Source organism: Littorina saxatilis, linkage group LG6, assembly GCF_037325665.1.
Source record: "Littorina saxatilis isolate snail1 linkage group LG6, US_GU_Lsax_2.0, whole genome shotgun sequence".
NCBI classification, from domain to species: Eukaryota; Metazoa; Mollusca; class Gastropoda; order Littorinimorpha; family Littorinidae; genus Littorina; species Littorina saxatilis.
Genome location: NC_090250.1, coordinates 26613559 through 26638531, shown reverse-complemented (window position 1 = coordinate 26638531; position 24973 = coordinate 26613559). Strand labels below are relative to the sequence as shown.

The 24973-nt window shown below is 43.7% G+C and overlaps 2 protein-coding genes across 2 annotated transcripts in view; one reads left to right on the top strand and one right to left on the bottom strand.

The window, feature by feature from the left end:
* Positions 1-24973, top strand: part of LOC138968860 (uncharacterized) — a 510049-nt gene that overhangs the window by 37446 nt on the left and 447630 nt on the right. The gene's annotated exons all lie outside the window — the stretch shown is intronic.
* LOC138967965 (uncharacterized) lies at positions 2867-3509 on the bottom strand. Its single transcript, XM_070340526.1, has 2 exons — positions 3097-3509; positions 2867-2924 (listed from the first exon to the last, which is right to left on the bottom strand). The coding sequence occupies exons 1-2, from the start codon at positions 3507-3509 to the stop codon at positions 2867-2869; spliced, it is 471 nt and encodes a 156-aa protein (XP_070196627.1).

The following is a 24973-nucleotide window of genomic DNA, read 5'->3' as shown; positions in this document are numbered from 1 at the left end:
GCTCCGCCCAAGGCGTCCAATGAATCGTCTATTCTGGGAAGGGGAAAAGCATCAGGGATAGTCTTGGCGTTCAATTTCCTGTTATCTACACACATTCTGATGTCTTTGGTTTTTTTTCGCACTATACCGCCCTGATATGGCCCTTCGTGGTCGGCTGGGCGTTAAGCAAGCAAACAAACCTTTCGCAATATCACGATGGGCGACGCATAAGGGCTAGTGCTTTTGGTGATGATGTTTTGGTCCAATAAACTCTCAATATGTTTCTTGACCTCTTGAAAGGGTAAGTGACTGGGACATCATCATAAACAGAGATTTTATCACCGAGTGTGCTGATCTGTATGATCAACGAGAAAAGTATTTTGGCACCTCAAGCTTAAAAAGTATTTTTACAGAGGTCAGCTCTTCAGCTCTTTTGGGTTTTTTAAAGGAGTCTGGTCTTTATTTTAAGATTTGATTTTTAAAACAACCTAGTTTATTTGACACTAGCGTGAGAGACCCGGCTTCGTCCGGGCTCTTCTGTCTGTCTATGGCTGTCTGTGTGCATCTCTCAAACACACACACACACACACACACACACACACACACACACACACGCAGGTAATAAAACATTCTGAGTTCGGTTCAAAAGTGTATGTTTAAAAAGAAAATTTATTAAGTGATGTAAAGAGAAGCATTTATACGCAGACATTCACACGCACATACTGTGGCTGACACGCATGGAGACGTACAAATACACATTCACACACAGTCATCGTGGCTGAGATGCCTGGCCGCAGGTACACACTTATTAGAAAGAATCCACAATTTGTACGTAAGAGTTTAAAACGCTTAAATGCATGCATTGACAGTCAAAATACATATTCAAAATATATAGATGGATAAAAATAGAACCAATTAATTTAACACATGTATACACAGATATTCACACACAGACACCGTGACTGACACCCATGGAGACGTACAAATACTCATTGACACCATAGACCATTTATCCTGGACTGCCAACTAGCTCTCTCTTCGCTCTTTCTCTCTATTACGAGGTAGCGGCCTCACGCATTTAGGAACGAAGAGAGGTACAGAAAAGCGTGCTATTCTTCTCAGCGCAACTACTACCCCGCTCTTCTTGGCCTTTCGAAATCAGGGGGATGTCATATCCGGTGTCGATTGTAAACATGGACGAAGTTGCCGAGGTAAGTTCTGAAAATGCTAAAATAAACTCAGCTAAAGTGCATATGGAACATGTTTTTCGATGAGTTGTGTTAAGTTTAGTTTGGAGTTTTGGAAAATCCCGTTCATTGTCACCTCCCATTGTCACAAATAACTAGAGCGTGCTTTCTTTTCACTGTCTTTCAAACCGGACGCTAAGCGCCCCTGTGAAAATCGAGCGTCGTAACCTCGAAGGGTCACGTGACGAGTTGGCGGTCCAGGCTATTTGGTCTATGTTGACACACACTCACCGTGGCTGAGATGCATGGACGCAGGTACACAGTCATTAGAAAGAATCCACAAATTATACGTAAGAGTTAAAATGGCAGAAATGCATGTATTCTCAGTGAAAATACAAATTTAAACTACATAGATGGATAAGAATACAACCGATTAATTTAACACATTTATACGCAGATATTCACACACACACACACACCGTGACTGACACGCATGGAGACATACAAATACACATTCACACACACTCACCGTGGCTGAGATGCATGGACAGGGATACACACTCATTAGAAAGAATCCAGAAATTAAACGTAAGAGCTAAAATCGCAGAAATGCATGCCTTCACGGTCAAAATACATATTCGAAATACATACATGGGAAAGCATACATACAGAGTACTTCTTGGGGCGATGAATCATTCACACATTGGCGGACACAAACCGTGCAAATGTAAAGAAATGTCCAGAAATTGCAGAGTTTGAAAATTATCCATGGCTTGAAAGGATGAATGATGACTTATAGAGGCGTTGCACTGGGTGTGTTTTGTTCAGTGTTGGAAGACCTCAGGGTACACAATGTTTTTGGTTCTCCCTGTGGGTGTAAGTGTGAAGAGGTTCTTCGGGTTGCCGACCCTGGAACATGCAACGTACAGTTGACCGTGTGCAAAGCACGGTGTCAGCAAATTCAATCCGGCAACTTTAAGCGTTTGCCCCTGCGCCTTGTTTATAGTGATGGCAAAACTCTGGCACAGCGGGAACTGTAGTCGTTTAAAGGTGAATGGGAGATCAGACGGAATGACAGGCACACGAGGAATAAAGACGTCCTGTCCTGCCGCGTGACCAGTCATGACTGTAGCCTCGATCACATAGGGATCCCGCAGTGGGGCACTGCGGTTATGAAATTAAAAGCCCCTCCTGTTTTTGGAACCGCAGGAGCTTTCTAGTTTGCTGTTAGGTAGATTTTTGGTTCCTCTTTCCTGTCATGCTCTCTTTTTCTTCATGAATTCTTTTCTTTTTTCTGCCTTCTTGCTCATTCACCTGTATTTTTTCCAAAAATCTCTTCTCTTGCCGCTTGTCTCGCGATTCATGTATAGTTTAATCTGTTAGTGTTCTGATGTAAGTCCAGCAGTAGATAGGTTAAGCCTATTTTAACATACTGGAAACTGGTAATCTTCCAGTAGGTATTAATTTAGTTTTACTAAAGCCTGCTGGGACACAAGTAATGGGTTAGTTCATTTGTAAACAGGAATCGCTTGACAAGTGGCCCCCTTCATCCCCCCCTTCCTCGTCCTGATATGGCTCTGCGTAGTCGGCTGGACGTTAAGCAACAAATAAACAAACAAACAAACAAAATCACATAGGGAGCATTGTTTTCACCATCAGTCGCGTGCCGTTGCAGAGGGTGGGAGGATCTAAGTTCCTCATCAGCATGACTGGTGTACCCAGTTTGAGGTTGAGTTCATGTGGAGGTACTCCTGCAGGCTGGAGTGAGTTTAAGAACTCAGTCGGGTAATTGACGGCTTCATTGTCATCAGGCACGGTGTCAACAGACTTGTATGTGTGCACTGGACCTGGTAGTTCTTGCAGTAATTCCTTGTTTGTGGCTTTGACGGCTTCGTTTGTTGGAGCGAGTATGGCTCTTTCACACAGCCACCTGCGGTCACGGAAGAAGTCGCCAAGAAGAGGGAAGACGGCATATTTAAGCTTGGACAGGGTGGTGACTGGTTGCCCTATGTGGTCGAGAGAGACACTTCCATCTTCTCCATCAGGTGTCAAGTCGCCGTTTCCCAGACTGAGGAGGTTTTCAGCAAACTGTCCAGCTGAGGCATCCCCCGTCAGGTACACTCTCATGTTGGTCTTGAGGCTGAGACGTTGAGTGTGTTTCCAGAGGTACGACGATTTCACACAGGCTTGCAACTGGTCGGCCTTTGTTCCACGCGGAATAACTGGCAGAGTTTGTCTGAAGTCGCCGGCCAACACAATCGTCACTCCTCCCATGAGAGTGTCATTTTTTCTGAGGTCCTGTAGAGTTCGGTCTAGCGCCTCAAAAGTGGCTCTATGGGACATGGTGCACTCGTCCCAGACGATCAGGCGGCACTCCTGCAGGAGCCTTGCTTTTCCACTTCCTCTGCTGATACAGCACGTCGGCGTTTCTGTGGAGGTAAGGTAGAGCGGCAATCTGAATGTGGAGTGGGCTGTTTTTCCTCCTGTCAACAATGTTGCAGCGATGCCTGATGATGCCACGGTGAGGGCAATGAGCTTTTCTCGTCAGATTTTTGCCAGGAGGAGGTTGATGAGGAAAGTTTTCCCAGTTCCTCCTGGTGCATCGACAAAGAAAATTCCACCGTTTTCGGTCAAGGCGCTGTGGGTTATCTTTGTGTATGCTTCTCTTTGGTCTGGGACAAGTTTGGGCTCATTTTCCTGGATGTAGTCGGCAAGTTCCTCTACGTTGTAGCTTGTCTCTGCTAAGACCTCTTTGGAGAGCTTCTCATCCGGGTCTGGGGATGGAGAAGGAAGGCCGTATGTCCCAAGGTCAGAACCTCCCAGAGATCTCACTTTGTCTTGTAGAAGAACCAGGGCTGCTTCAAAGATGTTGTCAGTGTACGCAAGCTGCACCTGTGGATTTTGGAGTTGTGCTCTGTGGAGAATGTCCTCTGCCATGCTCTCTTTATGGTTGTCCCATAGTTCTTGAGGATTTGCCAACTCGCAGTTGTGGAGCATGATGGCGAAAAGGTTTCGCAGCCTGTCAGGGGTTTGTGTTGCTGCCGCCTCCTCCAGAGTGCTGTTCCAGTGAGCATCGTCTTCCAGAAGTCCTCGGGAGTTGACAGGCCTGCTTGTAGGTGCTACAGACCTGATCGTCTACTGTACGCAAGTTCTGGAAAGAGGTTGGGCCTTGAACACTGTGCAGAAGGAGACGCAGGTAGAAGCATTCCGCATTGTGAGGGTGCACTGTGTACACTCGACCCAGTGCATCGCTGGCTCTGATGTCTGGGTTGTCTGGAACGGTCTGACCCACTTTCCGACGCATCCACTTTCTGTTGGCATTGTTCCATGTGTAGTACTAAGGGACCTGATAGTAGTAATGGGTTCTTGCAAAAGCGTCTTGACTACACAGCTTGAAGAATGCAGTCAGTGTTGTTTCTGGTGGAGCTTCCACTTTTGCCAGCGCATCTTGGTCCTTGAAGTACAGTCTCTGTCCGTTTTCAAGGTGGACGCTGAGGTGCACGACCGTGGGGTGCCGCTCGTGAATTGGAAAGCCAAGGGTTTTCCAGACGGCTTCGTTGCTGCTGATGTATCTGCCTAACTGGTAGTCATGAACTTCATCATGGGTCTTGTCAGTTTTTGTCACCTCGAAGACGGCCATATCTGACCCTTTGTTGACGTACTTGCACACGTACTTGATGGATTTGATGGAGTGGCAGTACTCCACGTTGATGTGAGCTTTGAACAGTCTGGTGAGCAGTGGACAGTACTGAACAATCCAGCGGTTGTCAATGAGTAGTTCTGTACCATGAACAGTGATGGTTGTTGTAAATCCACCATCGTCCGGTGATCTTCGGCGATACAGTGGGTACCCATCCTGGCCGGTTTGAGTGTCCTAAAGCAGCTGTCGGGGGTATCTTTTGGTGCACATGTTGTCCTTCATACAAGGGGAGCTGGGGTTCATCGCTCCACAGGGACCATGGACCATCTGTGTACGGACAATGCTGAAGAGAAGTGGGTCCACCTCCGGGTCAGGAAGCTCAGCGCTGATGAACTCATCCACCCTGTCCACGTGGATCTGTTCCTGAAGCCACAGCAGGATGTGGGTGTGGGGTAGACCGCGTTTCTGCCATTCAGTGGTGTACATGAAGCAGCGGGTAGCGCCAAACACCTTGCCTTTTGTCAGGAGATCCATCAGTGCTTTGACCTTCAGATGGAAGACCCGTGCAAGCAGATCATGTCGATCTTGTGCCTTCTGGTGTGTTGTCAGTAATTCATTCTGGATTTCCTTCCACGCCGGGTTGCATGTGAATGTGATGAACAGATCCAGTCGACCATAGGTCCGCACATACGTCATAGCATCCTGGGTCCTCTCATGCATGTACCGGGGACCCCCTGTGAAGGATGAAGGGAGGATCACCAGCTGACCCATGTTGGAAGGGTCACGATGAGCCTCGATGGCATCTTTCAGGTGGATGTACTCTTCTACTCGCAGTTTCTTTTGGTTCAGTCGGATGTATCTGAGTCTTTCCGTCTCTATTTTGGCATACATAATTATCAACTATGTACTGGTGAAAAAGTTCTTTTGCCAGCAGGAGATGATTGAGGCGGCTGATTCTAGTCATGATGCGGTGGGCGTAGAAATTCATCGCCGACATTCTTTTCTTGCCAGGCAGTCGTGTCTTTGTGTCTGTGAGCATCATCTGGAAGTTGTAACCGTCTTCTCCACGAGGAAAGAGGAGTGGGTATTGCAGTGGGTCGTATGACCGATGTGTCTCGGCAATTTTCTTGAGGGCATTGTCTCTCTGTTGAAGCACAATGTCTCGTGTGCCATGCTCCTCACCGGAGAGTAGAACTGCAACCTCTGATGTTGTTGGAGCATTGAAGCGTCTCTCATGCTGGCCGACAGGTGTTTTGTCTGCATGAATTACCACCTTGTACTCTGGAGCCATTTTTTCCAAAGCACACTTGAAACCCTGCACATATGTGTTCTCTCTATGAAGCATGTCTTGTAGCTCTAGGACTATGTTCCGTTTGGTTTCCTTAATGAAGCTTTGACGAAGCTGAGCCTGCTGCTCGCGGTCGTTGACAAAGTACAGCTGGACGAACTTGGGTTCCTCGTCCGGTGACGGCTGCAGACTGCCGATGCGGTGGTACACCTGGCCTTGGATTTTGAAAGTGGGCATGTATCCTGGTTCCTTGATTTCTTTTGTTGTCCCAAAAGATGTCATCTGAAAACATGCGTTGTATCTCCTGATATTGCCTTGAAAATGGTTCGCGTCGGAAGTGTCTGCAGTGAATAATGTCTTAAGAGGTTCCGGTGGATCAAGAAGTTGAGGCAGCTCAACTTTTCCACTGTTGCAGCACAGCGACGGGGCCTCTCCTCTCCATCGGCGTGCATGACAGAAAGTGCAACATGTTGACATGAAACCGATTGAAAGTGATGAATCAGATTCATAGTCCAAAGTAGGGTCGTACCTGAAGGCTGAATTTTCCTTTTGTTTTCAATGTTCACTTCTGGCTTCAGCCTTAGCTCTTCTGTCAGTTTCTTGTCTTGCTTGACGCTGGTGCGCAGTTTCGGCCGATCTGGCTCTGGTCTTTGCTCTTCTGTCGGTTTCTTGTCTTGCTTGACGCTGGTCCGCAGTTTCGACCGATCTGGCTCTGGCCTTTGTTCTTCTGTCGGTTTCTTGTCTTGCTCGACGCTGCTCCGCAGTTTCGGCCGATCTGGCCCTGGCCATCGCTGCTGTGTTGCTTTCTTGTCTTGCTTGACGCTGGTCCGCAGTTTCGGCCGATCTGGCCCTGGCCATCGCTGCTGTGTTGCTTTCTTGTCTTGCTTGACGCTGGTCCGCAGTTTCGGCCGATCTGGTTCTTGCCATCGCTGCTGCGTTGCTTTCTTGTCTTGCTTGACGCTGGTCCGTAGTTTCGGCCGATCTGGCCCTGGCCATTGCCGCTGCATTGCTTTCTTGTCTTGCTTGACGCTGGTCCGCAGTTTCGGCCGATCTGGCTCTGGCCTTTGCTGTTTTGTCGGTTTCTTGTCTTGCTTGACGCTGGTCCGCAGTTTCGGCCGATCTGGCTCTGGCCTTTGCTCTTTTGTCGGTTTCTTGTCTGTCTTGACGCTGGTCCACAGTTTCGGCCGATCTGGCCCTGGCCTTTGCTCTTTTGTCGGTTTCTTGTCTGTCTTGACGCTGGTCCGCAGTTTCGGCCGATCTGGCTCTGGCCATCGCAAGCTGCTTTTTTGCTAGCTTGCTTCTTTCTGATTGCTTTTTTTTAGAAGGCATTTTAATAACTGAGTATCAACAACAATTTGTGCAATGAGCATTGAAGTTCATTTCGCACATATATTGAAACACCTGGCTTTCACTCGTTTATATACTCTCTCAAAAGAATATTCGGGACGCAACTTCAAAGTAAGAAAGAGAGCTACCGGGAAAACCTCTACGTCACAAATGGAACGAATGGAAAATCTCAGAAGGCGTTCGAATGTAAACATCCTGTTTGTGTCTTTGGGTATGTTCACGTAATATTCCAGAGTATTCTTCCGACATCGCTACAATCTATTAAAATAGTCACAAATGGAACGAATGGAAAATCTTCGAAGGCGTTCGAATGTAAACATCCTGTTTGTGCCATTCGGCATGTTGACGTGAGTATTCTTCCGATATCGCTACAATAACTATAGTTATCTCGACTGTTCTTCGCTGTACAAACAGGTACATTTTAAAACGACTACTTTTCTTCTAAAAAAAAAAAGAAAAAAAAAAGAACAAAGCACGGTGCCGCCACATTTGCACACCAAGAGAATATTCTCGTGCATTCGTCGTTCAGATAAACACAGAATGAGTACGCACTTTGATTCTCATCACTGTTAGATGTGAACAAAAAACACGAATTCCCTCGGTCTCGGTTATACTGACAGAAGACAAGAATAAATGCACATGGATTTCCTCTCCCACTCAAAATATGTATCTATACATATGATAAGCGAGAGAGAGAGAGAGAGAGAGAGAGAGAGAGAGAGAGAGAGAGAGAGAGAGAGAGAGAGAGAGAGAGAGACCCTTCAAAATTCCGGATAGCCAGTCAGAACCGTATAGAAACTCTTTTTTTGTCAGGACGCCGGATGAATGGAACCGCCTACAAGACTCTGTGGTACGTTCAGCAACTGCCAACACATTTACATCAGGTGTTGGCAGGGCCCCACCACCATCGGCGCACCGCCAGGTGTTTTTATCCTGCTTTTAAACACTGCCCAAACTCTAGCAGTTGACACCTCCAACCTGGAAGGGCATGCATGTATAGAAAGTTTTTAAACTCCGTCACGCTGCGCTCTCTCGCCCATTGCGACGACAGCCATTATTGGCTACTGCAATGTACTACATCCAGATGGAGAGAGAGAGCGTGTGTGTTCGTGCGTGCTTGCGTGTGTGTGTGTTACGTGTATGTGTGTGTGGTCGCCAAAGGTCAGAGACGGGAGGGGGTAGGAAGACTGTGTGTATGTGTGTGTGTGTGTGTGTGTTTTTCTCTCTCTGTCTGTCTGTCTGTCTGTTTGTCTCTCTGTCTGTCTTGTCACATATTGATATTTAAGGACAGAGAGAGCTAGTGTGTGCGTGTGTGAATTCTCAGAGACATATACAGAAAGCGCGATTGTTGTTTTGAATGATATGCAATCTTTTTCTGTGTGTGACAAGTGCGTGTAATTCTTTCGAGTGTTTTATCTGTACGAGGGCATGAGAATTCTCTTCAGTTTTGCAATCGTGCTGATACGCCGCGGCTTCGTGCTTTGATCTGAATACTCCGGAATATGACGTGAACCTGCTGAGGGATGCAGACGCGGCTTGTGCTTTGATGTGTTGTAGACGAAATGTAGCCGTTTTAGTAGACATGCAGTGATGACATCGAGATTGCTATAATTCTTTTTTCTTTTAGGGGGTAAGGAAGGGGTTGGTGTGGTGGTGATGGGGGTGCTGGGGATGGTGGTTGGGTTGGTGTTGATGATGTAGGGCTAGTGGTAGTTGTGGAGTCGGCGGTGGTGGTGGGAATGGGGGGGGTGGTGGTGGGGGGGTCGGATCTGGGGATTGAGCGGGGGGGGGGGGGGGGGGGGGGGGGGGCAAGTTTCCTTTTTTTTTTTTAGAAGAGCCAAGCCACAACTAAAAGTTTCTCTCTTCGGGGGGAGGGGGGGGGGAGGGGGGGGAGGCGAAGGAGGATTGGAGGGCTGGCAGCGCAGCGGCGTCGGCAGCAGCGGTGGTGGTCAGGTGCACATCTTCACAGTCACAGGAGTGCACATGCACGACATCGTCTTCCTCCCCCCTCCCTTCTCGGAGCTTTGGCGATCACTCACAGACAGACAGACACACACACACACACACAGACAGACAGACACTCTCTTTTATTTATATGTATAGATATAGGGTTTTGCTTTGACTTTTTTGTTGCCTTCGGGTGACGTTACGGATTTTATGTATTAGAAGTGTTTTAATCTAAAAATGTGCAATGATTAACTTGTGGGGTCCTGATTTGGCCTATTATGGTCCGCTGGACCCGAAAAGCAACAGCTAACTAACTAACATGCAGTCATAGACTGCTTTTGTAATTGTAGCGTGCCCACAATTTAGTGAGTGTCAACAACAATCACCTCTTTTGGCCAATCCCTGCAGGGCTGCTTCTTTAATAGCAGCAGCTGCAACCACTGACTGCTTGGCGGCCTTTTTTTCCCCTTTCTTCCTCTCCGCCTCATACTTGAGAAGCAGGAGCTCATCAAGACTCCTCTCGAAGTCTGTGGGCTCTGGAACCTCGATGCCTGACCTGGTATCAGAAGCAGAACTTAGTTATATACATGCAGATCACGATTGTCGATCATCAGTGTTCCCGGAGTTGTAAAAATGTGAGGGCACAGTGTACCCCCAGCCCCAAAGTCTGGGGATACAGCTTAAAAATGTGAGGGCACACTTGCCATTTTATGGTTCTATAGATCAGGCATGGGAATTGGAAAAGCAACAAGTCGCATAAGGCGAAAATACAACATTTAGTCAAGTAGCTGTCGAACTCACAGAATGAAACTGAACGCAATGCAACGCAGCAAGACCGTATACTCGTAGCATCGTCAGTCCACCGCTCATGGCAAAGGCAGTGAAATTGACAAGAAGAGCGGGGTAGTAGTTGCGCTGAGAAGGATAGCACGCTTTTCTGTACCTCTCTTCGTTTTAACTTTCTGAGCGTGTTTTCAATCCAAACATATATCTATATGTTTTTGGAATCAGGAACCGACAAGGAATAAGATGAAAGTGTTTTTAAATTGATTTCGAACATTTAATTTTGATCATAATTTTTATATTTTTAATTTTCAGAGCTTGTTTTTAATCCAAATATAACATATTTATATGTTTTTGGAATCAGAAAATGATGGAGAATAAGATGAACGTAAATTTGGATCGTTTTATAAAAAAAATATTTTTTTTACAATTTTCAGATTTTTAATGACCAAAGTCATTAATTAATTTTTAAGCCACCAAGCTGAAATGCAATACCGAAATCCGGGCTTCGTCGGAGATTACTTGACCAAAATTTCAACCAATTTGGTTGAAAAATGAGAGCGTGACAGTGCCGCCTCAACTTTCACGAAAAGCCGGATATGACGTCATCAAAGACATTTATCAAAAAAATGAAAAAAAACGTCTGAGGATATCATACCCAGGAACTCTCATGTCAAATTTCATAAAGATCGGTCCAGTAGTTTAGTCTGAATCGCTCTACACACACACACAGACAGACAGACAGACACACATACACCACGACCCTCGTCTCGATTCCCCCCTCTATGTTAAAACATTGTCAAAACTTGACTAAATGTAAAAAGACTGAAAACTAGAGCTGTCCTGGGATATGCCCGCTTTCCCACCCATCAATTATTTCAAAGAGAAGGGGGAGGGGCAGACCCCAACACACGCTTTCTGTGCCATCGATTTCTTAAACAGAGGCTGGGTGGGTGGGGTGGGGGTGTGGCTAGTTACTTACTTTTTGGTGTGGTGCAATTTTTCGCTTAGGTATCTCGTAACTGAAGCAAGCAGCGAACAACTAGCATGCAGGCCAATCTTGAAGTCATGTACACTGATCAAAACAGTGTTAGGAGTCTCAAAGTTTGTGCTTACAGCGTACACAAGTGGCAAAACATCTGTGCGTTCATCTCCAAAATCTGTGTGTATATATGCACAGTTTGCGCGTAATTGGGAACACTGATCATGCACTGACTTCAAATGAAACTGGGGCATTTCTTCAATTTTTGAGTCACTTGAGAAAAAGTGACTATGTAATCGGTCAGTGTTAGTCTGTCCGGCTGGCCGTCCGGCCGGCCGTCCGGCCGGCCATCCGGCCGGCCATCCGTAGACACCACCTTAACGTTGGACTTTTCTCGGAAACTATCAAAGCGATCGGGCTCATATTTTTTTTAGGCGTGACCTCCAATGACCTCTACACTTTAACGATGGTTTCGTTGACCTTTGACCTTTTTCAAGGTCACAGGTCAGCGTCAAAGGAAAAATTAGACATTTTATATCTTTGACAAAGTTCATCGGATGTGATTGAAACTTTGTAGGATTATTCTTTACATCAAAGTATTTACATCTGTAGCCTTTTACGAACGTTATCAGAAAAACAAGGGAGATAACTAGCCATTTCTGTTCGGCAACACACAACTTAACGTTGGGCTTTTCTCGGAAACTATAAAAGTGACCGGGCTCAAATTTTATGTGAACGTGACTCATTGTGTTGTGAATAGCAATTTCTTCCTGTCCATCTGATGCCTCATATAATATTCAGAACTGCGAAAGTGACTCGATCGAGCGTTTGCTCTTCTTGTTTAACAGTGCAATTGTTATTTATATGATTATTTCTTTCAACAAAGTAGCTTAGTGACAGAAAGCTTATTACTACTAGGCTTATAGGGGTAAACGTTTAAATATTATCCTGGAAACATACATCCATTTTTCTTGTTCAAAATTTAAAATGTCCTGCATAATTGTGTTGACATTTGTTTTAAACTGCATCACTAATGATTCATGCCCCCCTTTATTTTCTGCTGGGCCCTCCACTTTTACTAACGGGAAGGTGGGAGGGCCCTATACTATTAAAAGATAATTTTGAAACCTTGCAACCCCCCCCCCCCTCCCCAAGGGTTTATTTTTTATTACCATTATACCAAGATAACAAAAAAAAGTATTATTACAACCAACCACTTGCGCTTTTTCCTCTGCCGCGTTACAGGCTGCCCTTTTCTTCAACAGGAGGAGAAGACGATCTCTCAATGTTTTGGAGACCCGTATCCCTGAGAAGGCAGGCACATGCTCCTTGCATGCATTTAGTAGGTTATCCCACGTTGTGGCAAATGGGTTAACCACAATTGCCTGCTGGCACAACTCAGCATCCATCGCCTCAGTAAAGTTTACTCTACCGACAAAGCCCTACATCTTGACCTAAGAGAGAAAAAAAAGAGAAAAAAATAAATACACACAGACACACAAAATGATTGATATATATAATATACACACACACTGACACTGTTACTGAGTCTGTTATGGTAACACTTGCCAATCAAACCTAAATCAGTAAATGCCAAACGTTGAACATGTAAAACATGTAACTTTTTTCACTATATACCTCCCTACTATTTACATCGATATACTATACGTACGTCTGAAAGACATACAACTACAAGAAAATAAGCATACATTCAGTGATTCACTGAAGTTTGATCGCAGACTGTTGACGTGTGTGTTGGCTGACGCATGATTGCGAGACATTTCAAAACAAAGACACGCTTAACGCATTGGTCAGCACATAACCACCCTTCACAAATCACTGTCAAAAACAATTATTGCGACAAAATCAAACTTGCCTCAAGGATAACAGGGGAAAATTAGAGATGAAACACGGAATGTAGAAAACAAAGAAAACTCTGGAACTCCCGCCTTTGACGAAAACAACCTCCGCAATTTAGAGAGTTATCATGACATTTACCTCCCCTGGCTAACGGCGACAAACATTTCGTCTGCTGCTAAAGGTGCTACCGCCTCAGAACCGCAGGCGCGAAGAAAAGTTCGCAGGGATTTCCCGATTGCATAACCGGAAACGAAAGGGATCGCTACGAACTAAGTTTCGTTGGTCAATCTAAAGCTCGCTATTGTCAGATGAAAACCTCATTTACACCACATTACAAGTGACATTGAAATATGAAAATCATTTGTTTGCCATATCACAAATGACATTGTCATACGAAAATTACATGGTTGCCATGACACAAATGACATTGTTTGCTATATGTCATATATTAACTGTATGAATGACATGTCTTTGTCATATGTTTGACCGATACTTCGCACCTCACACACACACTCAAGCACACATTTCCACAACAAAAGTTCAAGACAAAACAAATGGAGCCAAAATATTCAAGTTAATAAATCATCGAAATCAGACAATAATCGGGCAGAAGCTCACACCGGCCAGAGCGCTTTTTTAAAAGAAAACTCAAACACACTGTCATACTCATGGCTTTCTGAAAAATAAATCCTTGAAATTAATTAGGAACACAATGATTCATCATTCACAAGCCTCAAAGTCACACTCACAACAAAAACAAAATTGGAATGTATAATATAATTTAGAAACAATTAAGGTAAGACTTAACAGTGACTACAAAAACTGCTGGACTTGGCCGTGGAATAAAAAAAAGATATAATTCCGCAGACTTTTCTTATCGCCGCTTACTGATTGGTTAGCTATAGAGTCAAACTATAGCCAAACTGCTTTTGTCGCATTAGGAGGTACAGCTCCAATAGCTGCACTGGCCTACAAAGTCTGACAAGAATCGTTGCTTAAAACAAGTTTGACAGTTTGCGCTGTTTAGCAGTTTACATCACAAGGGTAGCACTTTTGATTTGATTTGGCGCTGACTAAAATTGTTTCAAAGTAGGGGTAAAGTTGGTACAAAGTCTGCCATGTAAACAAAAGTCACAACCTGACTCACCAAAGAGAAATCTTGAAGTTGAACGGTTATTGATTTATGAGGCAGAGCGATACGAATGGTTACTTACCTCGACTCAATACGCAAGGTCCTGTTTGTAGTTAGACGTTCAAGAATTTCGAGACAAACACTACAATGCGGAAACACTGAAGGTTTTATTCCGGGATGTTCCCCCGGACAAGATTTTTAACTTTTTAAAAGAGATCAAGATTTTTTACAAGATTTAAAGTACCAGAAGTGAAAATTATTAATTTTTAGAACCTTCTTTTACAGTGATAGATTTGAATGTAAATAGTCTGAAACGTAGAACTTGCCATATGAAGGGAAAAGAAAATAACTGCATCGGTCTCGAATAGCAGCTAGCATCTGCTGAAGAGACATTAAACCCCAAAAACCAACCAACCAACCAACCTGTTTGTAGTTCAGAGTATGTTTGAACTGACCGAAGCTGTTCATTACCGCCACCTTGAAAATATCACAGAAATAGTTAACACTTGATGAAGATGCAATTTACATTTGATGGATGACATTTTTTAAATGAAGACAGAAACAAATCTTTAAAAAGTCCACACTTGTTCATCAATGAAAACAAAATTGGAATGTATAATACAAGATACAAGATACAAGATATTTATTCACCAATTTTGCAAAAGGATTTCATCTTGGCACGGCACGGTAAAAATAAAATAAAAACCAACCAGACACATATGCAGACACACATCACCATGCATGCATACATACGTACATTACACTGTCATGCACACACAGACACAACTCACACACACACACACACACACACAATTATTTACATACTCACACATAACCAGCCACATATCTACATCACAAATTCACATCGTCGCCTTGTAAAGGTAAAAACCATATCAGTTTAAAAGCGGTGCCAGTAATATCAATACAACATTAGTGAATACTAGAACAATACCTAAAATTTATAATCCATTTAAAAGTAAGTAGTACACGTGATTATTATCATTTAGTCAGATCATCACATAAAATTATATAATCATAATCTAGCCAGTTAGACAGTTTAAAACAACAGTATTAACAGACTATCACAGATCTACTCAAGCACCTGAACCTAGAGTCGCATTGCACAAAACTACTACCATCACAGAACTACTCCAGCACCTAAAAAATAAGGACCATTCCACATTGCACATATTTCCACTATCACAAGTTATGAGAACAGTAGATTAGGAACCATAAGTTTACCAAGAGACAGGAAGCTGATAAATGTTAAACCACCATCCAATTCGCAGGTTACGTACATACATTTGTTTACTTCAACAAAAAATCGGAAACTTGCATTCTCCCAGTAAGGTCATATATTGTACTACGTTGCAAGCCCCTGGAGCAATTTTTTGATTAGTGCTTTTTCCACGTAAAAGAGAGAGAGAGAGAAGTGTGTGTGTGTCCAAAAACCTTTTTTTTACCCTACTATTATTTTGAATTGACCTTTGATGTTGTACCGCATTTCCCGCCATGATGTTTTTAACGTCACTACGAGCACACACAATACGATTAAAAGTTTGTTTACAAGCTCACTGATTCAAACTGGTTTTTTCTCTTTATTTATAGGTTATTGAAATGAAAGAAGGTATAGTGAGAACTGACATGCGCGCGCATGTATGTGTGTGTGTGTGACTGTGTTATCGCGAGAGAGTGAGAGATGGATTAATAAATTAGATGCACGCACGCACACACACACACACACACACACACACACGCACACACACTGCTACTGCTACTATTACGAGGAATTAATAAAATCGTCAGTCACACACACATTCACAAATCTTCAGTACTAGCACCGAAACCCGTTATCCGTAGCGTATGGTTTCACAGCTGACAAGGAGCGGGCGCAGCGCAGCTGTGTTATCTTCTCACGCTCCGCAAAAATAGACAGCTCTGGTAGTTGAGAGTAACGCGAGACCTGCCACTCAGCCACCAATCCCAGGAAAGAGGCCCCGCCTACACCCATGGGTATTCTGGCCTGTTGGACCTCGGCCTTTAAGGTTTTGAACCTCTGCACAACATGGTATTCCGGCAAAGTTAATGTCAAATCCCTGTTTTAAACCATTGACTAGGAACAGAGTTTTATGTGGATCATAGCCTTGAAGCCATCTGGAAAAGCTGACAGGGGTTGGTAGGGATGTGAACTCATTACTGTCGTTTGGGGCCTGCGGTGGAAGTGGGCCGGTTGTTAACTTTGTGATACCGGTCGGACTTCTGACCGCGAAAAGACTGGTTTTCAGGGCAAGACTTCGCTGAATGGGGCCCAGCGCAATTCACGCAGGCATGGGAATAACGACAATTGTCACTAAATTTGCAGGATCCAAATTTATGAAAAAAGGTACAATGGCCCTTGGGGACCCACGAAGGTCCTGCGTATTCGGATTTTCCCTGTTTTTTACCGTGTTGCCCCCCCAGGTTGCCCTTCCCTTTGTTTGGCTTCAAAAGCCAGGTCAAAATTCTTGTCCCCCCACTTCACAAACCCCTTTTCTAGCATGGTTCTAAAACTTCTGTCATAGAAGTCCCAGTCATGTCCCTTGTGGAACAGACTGGAGACCACTTCGTAATGTTTAGCGAGACCAGTCTGTGCACAGGTCTGGTTGGGCTGCTGCGTCAAAACATGCTGAAAAAGGTTCCCGGCCTCACCCCATTTTGTAAAGGACAATTTCTTCTGTTTGGATTTTTGGGCAAGGGTGAGGCTTGGTTGGCCTGAGGTGTCCACGGACAGTGTGTACTCTGGGTCAGCGTCCTGGTGGAGCAAATCCGCAAACTCCACAAATTGGCCTTGCCAAATCGCATGCTTCAATTTATCATGAATGTGCAAGTCCACTGGGACATGGGTCACCCCAGGCTCCCCTGTTACCGTCCGGAGGACAGTGCTGAGCACATTGTGCACCACAGCGTCCTGGTGTTGTTCACTGTTGGACGGACCAGGCTGTGCGACTCCTGCAGGGGATCCATCCATTACTGTGGGTGCCGCCTTTGCCTTCTCCACCGGAAGGGAAAAGAAAATAACTGCATCGGTCTCGAATAGCAGCTAGCATCTGCTGAAGAGACATTAAACCCCAAAAACCAACCAACCAACCAACCTTCTCCACCGCCTCCATACGAGCTGCCAGCTGAATGTTTGTTTGTTGCATGGCTTGAAGCTGTGCCATCACCACCTCGAAACCTGCCGCCAAGCGTTGGTCGGACAGGACAGTGGAGGCTGGTGCAGCCTCTGCGGCCCCCTCAGCTGTGGTGCTTGTGGACGCACCTCTCTGCCTTCCTCGCTTGGCTGGTCGTCCACGGGCACTAACTGGCGCATCTGCAAAGCGCTTAGGCACCGCTCTAGTTCTCACCGGAGGCATGGTCAGTCAGTGGTCTGCACAGCATAACAGTATGTATATATATAGGTAGGTGTCTACCATTTGATTTCATAATAATTCTTGATAGTCCATCCAGACTTGTGCGTGTTCGGCTGGAAAACAGCACCAATCACCACTGTGGAGAGAATTGATCGTTAGCTGAATAAAGTGTGGTGATAATTCGCCCAGACGCGGGTGTAACAACCCATCCTTTTTGTCCAGGAGGCGACGGTACTGCTTCCACGATGACGCCATTGTATTGGCACCACATATTGTTGTAACCAAGGATAGTAATCCACTACTTGCTGGTGTATCTGAGGGCCTATTGGCCCTCTCAAATAGGCAATTATCACATAATGGTGTATCTAAAGGCCTAGTGGCCCTCAACCTTGTTACACATATTAATATCATGACGTACTGGTGTATCTAAGGACCTAGAAGCCCTCTCAACCCTGTTAATATGATATACTGGTGTATCTAAGGGCATAGCACTCCGTCATAGCAGCCATCTCAACTCTATTATAATATTGTACTGGTGTATCCAAAGGCAGATACGCGCTCTCAACCGTGTACCAATCACTGGTGTATCCGAGGGCTTAGTTACTGGCCCTCTCAACCAATTAACACAACTGTGTCTCATTCAGTCATTGTCTGTAACAGTCATCAATAAAACAAGGCATTTAAAACACATATACCATGGTACATTCAGCGCTCTCAACCGTGTATTAAATTTAATCACTGGTGTAGCTAAGGGCTTAGTTACTGGCCCTCTCAACCAATTAACACAACTGTGTCTCATTCAGTCATTGTCTGTAACAGTCATCAATAAAACAAAGCATTTAAACACCTATACCAAGGCACATTCAGCATCAACCTCCCACTACGACTGCCGTGCATTGCCAGTTCATCTGCACGTCCCTGAGGATTCAGTTTTCACATATAAATCATTCTGCACTCAGAGCTGCAACAGCTCGAATGACAACGGATCGAAAAACTTTGTACATTTTGTAGTAGCCCTCATCAGTCAAGTGCACGCCATCCCTGTAGTTCCCGCAGTGGGGCACTGCGGTTATGAAATTAAAGGCCCCTCCTGTTTTTGGAACTGCAGGAGCTTTTTAGTTTGCTGTTAGGTAGATTTTTGGTTCCTCTTTCCTGTCATGCTCTCTTTTTCTTCATGAATTCTTTTCTTTTTTCTGCCTTCTTGCTCATTCACCTGTATTTTTTCCAAAAATCTCTTCTCTTGCCGCTTGTCTCGCGATTCATGTATAGTTTAATCTGTTAGTGTTCTGATGTAAGTCCAGCAGTAGATAGGTTAAGCCTATTTTAACATACTGGAAACTGGTAATCTTCCAGTAGGTATTAATTTAGTTTTACTAAAGCCTGCTGGGACACAAGTAATGGGTTAGTGCATTTGTAAACAGGAATCGCTTGACAAGTGGCCCCCTTCATCCCCCCCTTCCTCGTCCTGATATGGCTCTGCGTAGTCGGCTGGACGTTAAGCAACAAATAAACAAACAAAATCCCTGTAGTACTTGGACAGTGTAGCAAAACGCATTGGGTTTTCATGTTCAAAACGTGCAAAATCAAACTGTACAAAATGCATATAATCTATGTCTTTGATCAGGGTTTTCATCTCTGCATTGGCGAGAAAAGCCTTCCTGTCATACAGTTTGCATGATCGGTCGTTCGTACATCCAGGTAACAGTTGTGTCACACAAACTCAGGGAACGCCCAGCGCATGTAGTACTTTTGTGAACAAGAAACAATTGACAAGTGGCTCAATCCCATCTCCCCCTGAAGGTTTTATTCCGGGATGTTCCCCCGGACAAGATTTTTAACTTTTTAAAAGAGATCAAGATTTTTTTACAAGATTTAAAGTACCAGAAGTGAAAGTGATTAAGTTTTAGAACCTTCTTTTACAGTGATAGATCTCAATGTAAATAGTCTGAAACGTAGAACTTGCCACATGAAGGGAAAAAGAAAATAACTGCATCGGTCTCGAATAGCAGCTAGCATCTGCTGAAGGGACATTAAAACCCAAAAACCAACCCCCCTTTCCCCGTCGCGATATAACCTTCGTGGTTGAAAACGACGTTAAACACCAACTAAATAAAGTAAAGAATAAAAAAAAATATAAATTAAATGTCCTCTTCTTACAATAGTGGTTTTACTTCACTTGTTCAAAACCATGTAATCTTTCACGTAACTGTGAATGTACCAGTGACAATTCTTTGAAATCACAGACAATGATAAATACATTTTTTGGGGGGGGAAATAAAGACGGAACAAAAACACAAATTCAACGATGATTAGTAAAAATTGAAGCATAACACAAAAAAAGATTAACAACCCAAAATAAACTGAACTTACTGTACAAAGGACACACAATTACAACAAAATTGCAACATTTTGACCCCAGGGTCTTCAACAGGCAACACACATATAATACAGATAACCAGAAAAAAATAGCAAAATAAAGATGCAGAATCACTGCTTGATTTTGGCATGCTCTTTTACACTGCATGGGAATTGTGGAATATAAAAAACTCCGATTTTTTTTCTTAGGATTGTTTTTTGCTCAACATGTGACTTTCTTAGGATAATTGTTTTTCACTCAAAATGTTACTTTTCATTCATGAACGTCATTGACCAAATCCTTTTCGTTAAAAGGTAAAAGAAAAACAAACTTTGAAATCGGCGAATCTGCTGACAATTCCCATGCAAGACAAATTTTATTCTGAGATTCATTGTGAATGCAAATCAAAGACAGTTGCACGCTAGATAATGCCAAATTTCTTGGACCAGCCATATTTGACTATACATGCATATAAAGTCATGTACCGTAACAAGACCACATTTTCTATGTCTTGAAATGGCTTTATTCAGCGGTGACCACTGTAGAAATAACTGAAGACGCATTTTAAAGCATGCAATTATGTTTCAAAGGATTAATTCTTGTTAGCAGGAATTAATTCAATCATTTTGAGAACCAATTCAATGATACCTTCTAATACATGCAGATCACCAGCCTCAAAGTCCTCTTGTACTTTATAAGCATAAACGGCAGGATCATTCTGATACACAACATTGTGCCACTTGGGACGGATGAAATAACCCTGCCATGAAAGGATGTTCGCTTTCCATCTTTGATTTGGAAATGGCGGACCCACTTTCCTACAAACCGGCACGGTTGGCCTAGTGGTAAGGCGTCCGCCCCGTGATCGGGAGGTCGTGGGTTCGAACCCCGGCCGGGTCATACCTAAGACTTTAACATTGGCAATCTGGTGGCTGCTCCGCCTGGCGTCTGGCATTATGGGGTTAGTGCTAGGACTGGTTGGTCCGGTGTCAGAATAATGTGACTGGGTGAGACATGAAGCCTGTGCTGCGACTTCTGTCTTGTGTGTGGCGCACGTTATATGTCAAAGCAGCACCGCCCTGATAAGGCCCTTCGTGGTCGGCTGGGCGTTAAGCAAACAAACAAACAAACAAACTTTCCTACAAACGGGGAGACAGATGGCTGCGCGTCTTGCAAGCACTGGCAGATCAAAGTTTTCACATTTGTTGTAAGGTCCTTCACGTTTAGCTGCTTGCCTTAAACACTGAACGCGAACAAGTGTTTATGTGCCTGCTGTTGCAATATTGTTTTGCAAAATGTCACTTGTGTTTTCAGAGCTTTGATCTTTTCCTTCTTGGTGGAAATGGAGGAAAGCATTGTGTCTACTTGTTGAGGGTGTTGACACAGCCCGTAGAACAACATGTTGTCTACAATTGTCAGTCTCTCTGCAGTTCGATTCTGCTCTTTTTATATTTAGTCAAGTTTTGACTAAATATTTTAACATCGAGGGGGAATCGAAACGAGGGTCGTGGTGTATGTGTGTGTGTGTGTGCGTGTGTGCGTGTGTGTGTGTGTGTAGAGCGATTCAGACTAAACTACTGGACCGATCTTTATGAAATTTGACATGAGAGTTCCTGGGTATGAAATCCCCATACGTTTTTTTCATTTTTTTGATAAATGTCTTTGATGACGTCATATCCGGCTTTTCGTGAAAGTTGAGGCGGCACTGTCACGCCCTCATTTTTCAACCAAATTGGTTGAAATTTTGGTCAAGTAATCTTCGACGAAGCCCGGGGTTCGGTATTGCATTTCAGCTTGGTGGCTTAAAAATTAATTAATGACTTTGGTCATTAAAAATCGGAAAATTGTAAAAAAAAATAAAAATTTATAAAACGATCCAAATTTACGTTTATCTTATTCTCCATCATTTGCTGATTCCAAAAACATATAAATATGTTATATTTGGATTAAAAACAAGCTCTGAAAATTAAATATATAAAAATTATTATCAAAATTAAATTGTCCAAATCAATTTAAAAACACTTTCATCTTATTCCTTGTCGGTTCCTGATTCCAAAAACATATAGATATGATATGTTTGGATTAAAAACACGCTCAGAAAGTTAAAACAAAGAGAGGTACAGAAAAGCGTGCTATCCTTCTTAGCGCAACTACTACCCCGCTCTTCTTGTCAATTTCACTGCCTTTGCCATGAGCGGTGGACTGACGATGCTACGAGCATACGGTCTTGCTGAAAAATGGCAGCTACTTGACTAAATATTGTATTTTCGCCTTACGCGACTTGTTTCTCTTTTGCAAGTACTTTCTGGTTTAGAGACTGCTTTCTTTTTTCTTCAATCTCCTTGAGGCGCTGTTGGTATTTTTCTCCAATCGATCTACCTCCTGGTCTTTATAATTATATCCATGTATGCGTTCAGCTTTTCAGGGGGAAACGAGTCCAACCACTCCCTGGTTTTGTTGAGAGCGAACATCACGAAGGTTTCATTACAGAGTGTAGATGCCACAGGCCGGAACTTAATGAGCGCATCTAGCATCCCAAATACGCGTTCAGAAGTCTTGTTGTGTCGAGGTACTGATGCCGTTTCTGAAGCCAAACGTTCATCCACAACTGAGTGGCGTCCCCCAGGTAAGTGGTCCCCTGCAGCCTTGGTGAGGAGGTCCAGCCAAGCTCGGAAGATCACTTGGAGCACCGAACAAACAATGTTGTCAAAGGGATCCTCTGACATATGACGCTTGAAAAATGGCATCTTTGTTGACTAACAAGGGGAATGGTGCAAGTTCCCCCCGCGTCACATCAGTGGCATCATCCCGGGCTTCGTGAAGGAAATCGTGGAGTTGTGCATAAACAACATTTGCATCTTGAAGCGTTCCCTTTTCTTCCAGAGCTCTCCAAAATGGACCTGTAACCACCTTGGAGCAGATGCCAAGTGCTTTGATGATGGCCAGGTTCAGTTCAATTTGAATATGGCGGCAAACACACTGTCATCATGGATGACAGCTGAATTAACTCCTGACACACATAATGCTGTAATTTCTTCTCGGTGCTGGTCTCCAAATGCATCTTCTACTCCTTGAAACTTCTATCTTTTAAAAAAAATCATTTGACTGAAAATAAGTGTGGTATTTCTGCAGATAATGTCGAGGGTTCCCTGCCAGAACCCAGTATCTCGACTTTTTGGTGATTTTAATTTTTTTACACCAAAATATAGTTATTGACTTCCTCTTCAATGTAAATATTGAGTTTGAACCAAAAACTAAAAAGGGATCGATTTATTGATCAGTGCCGAAACCAAGTATCGTTTGTTGTATACAAACCATCCGTGCCAAAACCCTGTATAGTGAGATACGGGGTTCTGGCTGGCATTACTTCGGTGAGGATCATAGAACGTTCCCTGCCAGAACCCTGTATCTTGAGATACAGGATTCTGGCTGGCATTACTGCGGTAAGAATCATAGAACGTTCCCTGCCAGAACCCTGTATCTTGAGATACGAGATTCTGGCTGGCATTACTGCATTAAGAATCATACAACATTCCCTGCCAGAACCCTGTATCTTGAGATACGGGATTCTGGCTGGAGCCTTTCTGACTGCAACTAACTCGCAATGGTCAGCAAAAAACACTTATTTCGACATACGTGGCTTTTGTGGGACAAAATCAGACACAGATTCAACAGAACTCGTGAATCAAAAAGAAATGTTCGGAGATGGATCTTTTCGGCGCATGTTTTTTTTATGCAGAAGCAGGCGGGTTTATAACCAGAACAAATTAGTGGATTTTTTTAAAGCTAAATGTATTGTTATGGTTTGTCTAAACTTGCATTAAAACATGTGGAACGTGACAAAGCGGCGAAGTGTTTGTGACACGTTTTTTTTTTATATTACTTGCGATATTAACTACAATGTAATCAGCTGCAGAACCAACGTTTACGGCCAGTCAGTGTCAAAGACTAGTTGTTAACCCGTGATTTGTAAAAATGTAGAACATTTTACAGATCACGGGGCGCCGCGATTTGTAAAATGTTTTACAAATCACGTAAATGCCCCCGATATTTTTTCTTGTCATCTCCAAAGTCAAGGGATCTATTAGATTTTCTTCTTCTTCATTTCTTTATAGTCCCATCGCTGGGAAATTTGGGTCGCTTCCTCCAGTGAAAAGCTAGCAGCAACAGAGTCACGCTACCCCAAATTGAAGGGATCTATTAGATTTTTTGGATTTTCTTCTTCATTTCTTTAAAGTCCCATCGCTGGGAAATTTGGGTCGCTTCCTCCCAGTGAAAAGCTAGCAGCAACAGAGTCACGCTACCCCAAAGTCAAGGGATCTATTAGATTTTTTTTCATTTATTTATTGTCCCATCGCTGGGAAATTCGGGTCGCTTCCTCCCAGTGGAAAGCTAGCAGCAACAGAGTCACGCTACCCCAAAGTCAAGGGATCTATTAGATTTGATTTTTTTTCATTACTTTATTGTCCCATCGCTTAGAAATTCGGGTCGCTTCCTCCCAGTGGAAAGCAAGCAGCAACAGAGTCGCGCTACCCCAAAGTCAAGGGATCTATTATATTTGTTTTTCTTTTCATTTCTTTAGAATGACCGACGTCTTTTTCGTGCCACAGTGGTAACACGGTGGTGGAACATGGATTCGAACCTGCGACCCTACGATCACAAGTCCAGGGCTCTACCAACTGAGCTACCGGGACCCCGGGTACACTTTTGCCGTATGGGCGATTGCACCCCCGCACCGCCCCCCCCCCCACACACACACACACAACTGGCAGGCTGGATTTGTTTTCTTTGTTATGCTGAAAATCGTAATGTTTTACTTATCCGGCCCACCACCAAGCATAGAGGCTATAAACAACAAATATTAATAATAATAAAAAGCATGTAGACTTTGTGGAATGCGATATTTTAACTTTTTTACAAATCGCGGTTTTAGGTTCGACGTAATTTGTAAAATGTTTCTACATATTTACAAATCACGGGTTAACACGAGTGTCTAAAATACGGGAGAAACGAGATTTCAAAACAAGAACATATTTTGGGTCAACTTGACTTGCCAGCCTGCTTTAACCAAAAAGCATTGACG

Excerpts from the sequence above, each read along its gene's own strand:
- LOC138967965 (XM_070340526.1), bottom strand. The coding sequence starts at position 3,509 with ATGTCCCATAGAGCCACTTTTGAGGCGCTAGACCGAACTCTACAGGAC. Across the intron at positions 2,925-3,096 it reads GACTTCTTCCGTGACCGCAG|CCTGCAGGAGTACCTCCACA; the intron begins GTGGCTGTGTGA and ends AACTCACTCCAG.